Source organism: Protomyctophum bolini, assembly GCF_963924005.1.
Source record: "Protomyctophum bolini genome assembly, chromosome: 21".
NCBI lineage: Eukaryota > Metazoa > Chordata > Actinopteri > Myctophiformes > Myctophidae > Protomyctophum > Protomyctophum bolini.
Genome location: NC_137882.1, coordinates 1,361,784 through 1,366,370, shown reverse-complemented (window position 1 = coordinate 1,366,370; position 4,587 = coordinate 1,361,784). Strand labels below are relative to the sequence as shown.

Below are 4,587 nucleotides of genomic sequence, written 5' to 3'. Positions count from 1 at the left end.
GAAAATTGACGAAGTGACGAAATTGTCAATATATTTATTCTTAGTCATCGTAGCTTAGTTTTAGTTTTCGTCAGTGGAAAAAATGGTAGTCGACGAACATGTTTGTGTCATAGTTTTAGTGGATGAAAATCAAGAGTGCCAACAGTGATGCCAACACTGTCGGGCGTGTGTTTCAACATGCGTGTGTTTCAACATGCGTGTGTTTCAACATGCGTGTGTTTCAACATGCGTGTGTTTCAACATGCGTGTGTTTCACATGCAGTCTGAAGTTGAACGTCCATTCTCTGTCAGTGACGGCTCCAAACGTGTCAACACAGGCGATTCAGGCCTTCTGCTTTATATAAACACGTTCATGTTTCTACAGGTAATCTGACACAGCTCCATGTTTAATAGAATAAACTAGCTCAGGGGTGGGCAAGAGAAAGAGAGAGAGAGAGAGGACCACTATAGTTCCACACTCACTCCAGAGGGCCACTATAGTTCCACACTCACTCCAGAGGGCCACTATAGTTCCACACTCACTCCAGAGGGCCACTATAGTTCCACACTCACTCCAGAGGGGCCACTAGTTCCACACTCACTCCAGAGGGCCACTATAGTTCCACACTCACTCCAGAGGGCCACTATAGTTCCACACTCACTCCAGAGGGCCACTATAGTTCCACACTCACTCCAGAGGGCCACTATAGTTCCACACTCACTCCAGAGGGCCACTATAGTTCCACACTCACTCCAGAGGGCCACTATAGTTCCACACTCACTCCAGAGGGCCACTATAGTTCCACACTCACTCCAGATAGGCCACTATAGTTCCACACTCACTCCAAAGGGCCACTATAGTTCCACACTCACTCCAGAGGACCACTATAGTTCCACACTCACTCCAGAGGGCCACTATAGTTCCACACTCACTCCAGCCAAATTGCATATTACTGTCAGAGCAAAATTTGCCGATTTACAAGCTCAAAAGGTGTCGCACTTCCGCGTGTTTTCAGCTTGTAGATCTGATATTTTTGCTATTATTTGAATTGAAATCCTGATTATTAATAGTTTTTTTGGTTTTCTTTACCATTTTTCAATTAGAGTCCTGAAAAGTAACATTTTGGTTTAATTTCAAATCCCTTTAATTATAGTCAAGTTAACTTTATGAACTAAATACAAAAACATTGGACATAAAAAGACGACAATATAGCATTGTAATACTACTGATTAAGCTACAAATTTAAGTAAGCAATTAAGTAATTAAAGCAGGTGATGTTTGCAAATCAATAATTGCGAACGCAGTGAGCACTTACTATGAGACATAGCAGATCATGTCTGTCCGTGCGTGCGTGTGTCCCCCCTTTGTGCCCATATATGGAGCTACGTCCAAATATGGAGTGTGTTGCATCATGTCTGTCTGTCTGTCTGTCTGTCTGTCTGTCTGTGTGTCCGTGTGTCACGCTTTTGTGCCCATATATGGAGCTGCTTTGGGGACTCCTTATATGGTTATGGCTGAGTCATGGTGACAACTTAAATATGTACGAGCTGCGTTCGCTTCCCGCGTTTGCGCGTCTTACTGGTATATCAGTATTCTGATATTAACCTGAGGGCCACATTAGGTGAAGGTGGGGGCCTCATGTGGCCCCCGGGCCACCAGTTGGCCATGTATGAACTATAGCCTCCCCCCCCCCCTTCCCCCCACAGGGAGTGCAGTGCCCGGTGTCGAGTCGGTCGGACCCACGGTTCTCCAGAACCGCCACAAAAGGCTCTGCCACCGGGCTCTGATCTGGACCTGATCACCACTAGATCTCCATATATGGAGCTGGCCTGTTCTGCCTGTGTGCGTACGTGCGTGCGTGTGTGTGTGTGTGTGAGAGGGGGGGGGGGGGGGACGGGTCACGGCGGCGGCTCACCTTTGACCCTGGCGATGACGGTTCCGGCAGCGCTCAGGATGTCCACAGAGTTCAGGCTGTGGTGTTTGGAGATGACGGCCTTTAGGACCCTGAGGACCTCCCCCAGACGCTCATGGACGGCCTGGTGGAGACACGCCTGGTGCTCTGGGGAGGACACACACACACACACGCGCACGCACACGCGCGCGCGCACACGCACACACACACACACACACACACACACACACACACACACACACACACACACACACACACACACACACACACACACACACACACACACACACACACACACACACACACACACACACACACACACACACACACACACACACACACAGACACACACACACACAGAGAGAGAGAGCTGTGAGGACCTGGAGTGTGCGTGCGGTTCTCGAGTTACGTGCATTACAACCATACACACACGCAGACAGACACACAGAGACGTGTCGCATTTATTGTAGGATTATGTAGAATCTCAGGTCTAAATGGGTTAAAAGAGACCCATGGGGAGGTTATCAAAGTTATCTTTGCGCGCAAACATCACATGCGCACACACATGCACACACACACACACACACACACACACACACACACACACACACACAGCCGTTTTTTTTTGTCCCGCTCCTGAAAACAGGGGGAACGAATGAAAGAAAAAGTGGGAGGCGGCTAAAGTCTCCTGATCCTCGCTTCCATGCGGCGGATAATCCAGGGGTGACCGTCAGCACAAATGTGGCTTTGACCGTTCTGTACCCATCTGTGTGTGTGTGTGTGTGTGTGTGTGTGTGTGTGTGTGTGTGTCTGTGTGTCTGTGTGTGTGCGTGTGCGTGTGTGTGTGCGCGCCATGACAAAGCCAGCTGCGGGCGGACCAGGAAATCCAATCAGCTGACCAGTAGGTGACCTCTGACCTGTCGACACTGACCAGCAGGTCAGAGTATGTGACAACAAGCACCGTGCACGTGTGTGCACGCTTGCACGTGCGCGCACGCACACACACACACACACACACACACACACACACACACACACACACACACACACACACACAAGCAATCCAACAAACCAATGATTTAAGCAATATTAGACGAATTCCGGAATGTATCGCGTCAAGATTTCTGTCAAAATAGAAGCTCGTGGTGTGTCCGCTTTTACTCTGTAAAATCAGATTGCTTCCTCGAAACGACCTGTGGTAGAATAAGTGTTCATTCTTTTTTTTTTTTATTATATATATTTTTTATATATATTTTGTAACCCATTTTTCACCCCTGTGTCAATCATCTAAAATGTGATCCTGGGCTCTACACACCCTCCACCAACCTAGTCCCCATATATGGAGGACAAGGGGAGACCAACCTAGTCCCCATATATGGGGGACAAGGGGAGACCAACCTAGTCCCCATATATGGGGGACAAGGGGAGACCAACCTAGTCCCCATATATGGGGGACAAGGGGAGACCAACCTAGTCCCCATATATGGGGGACAAGGGGAGACCAACCTAGTCCCCATATATGGGGGACAAGGGGAGACCAACCTAGTCCCCATATATGGGGGACAAGGGGAGACCAACCTAGTCCCCATATATGGGGGACAAGGGGAGAGCAACATAGTCCCCATATATGGGGGACAAGGGGAGAGCAACCTAGTCCCCATATATGGGGGACAAGGGGAGAGCAACCTAGTCCCCATATATGGGGGACAAGGGGAGACCAACCTAGTCCCCATATATGGGGGACAAGGGGAGACCAACCTAGTCCCCATATATGGGGGACAAGGGGAGACCAACCTAGTCCCCATATATGGGGGACAAGGGGAGACCAACCTAGTCCCCATATATGGGGGACAAGGGGAGACCAACCTAGTCCCCATATGGGGGACAAGGGGAGACCAACCTAGTCCTCATATATGGGGGACAAGGGGAGACCAACCTAGTCCCCATATATGGGGGACAAGGGGAGACCAACCTAGTCCCCATATATGGGGGACAAGGGGAGACCAACCTAGTCCCCATATGGGGGACAAGGGGAGACCAACCTAGTCCCCATATATGGGGGACAAGGGGAGAGCAACGGACTTGAACTCATGCTTCCTTCATGCCTGAGTGTCCAAGTTGCTCCTTTACACCTGACAGGGGGGAGTTTCCCTGGTTGGTCGTAGCGCGTGGAAGGAACACGCTATTCCAACCAGTTCCTTTTCCCTCCATCCATAAGTGTTCATTCTTGAAGTGGCCTGACGGCACCTTTGATTCTATAGCTTAGAGGAGGCCTTTATGACCAAATAAGTCAAGTTACTAGTTGTAAATTGTCTTGTTCTTTGTGTTTTGTATATGTGTTCTGCATACTTGGCTGCTGTGTCGCAAGACAAATTTCAGTGTGAACTGACAATAAAGTACTATATCATATATTACTGTAATGATTCTAGCTTAGAGGAAGCCTTTATGACCAGATGAGTCAAGTCACTGTAATGATTCTATAGCCTAGAGGAGGCCTTTATGACCAGATGAGTCAAGTTACTGTAATGATTCTAGCCTATAGGAGGCCTTTATGACCAAATAAGTCAAGTTACTGTACTGGAGCCTCCGTCCATAAAGCTCTGAATGCTCGCGAGAAACGAGCCCCCTCTCCCCCCCCCCCCCCCCCCCCCCCCCCCACCATGGGGAGGGGGGGGGGGGGCAGGACATCCTAAAT

General features: G+C 49.3%; 1 protein-coding gene across 1 annotated transcript in view; it reads right to left on the bottom strand.

Annotated features, from left to right (window-relative positions):
• Window positions 1–4,587, bottom strand: part of LOC308336019 (rho GTPase-activating protein 29-like) — a gene marked incomplete at its 3' end in the record, with an annotated part of 63,581 nt that overhangs the window by 41,515 nt on the left and 17,479 nt on the right. Inside the window, exon 3 of the mRNA XM_080793261.1 lies at window positions 1,896–2,039. Within this exon, the coding sequence (XP_080649387.1) occupies window positions 1,896–2,039 (144 nt within the window). The remainder of the gene's footprint in view (window positions 1–1,895; window positions 2,040–4,587) is intronic.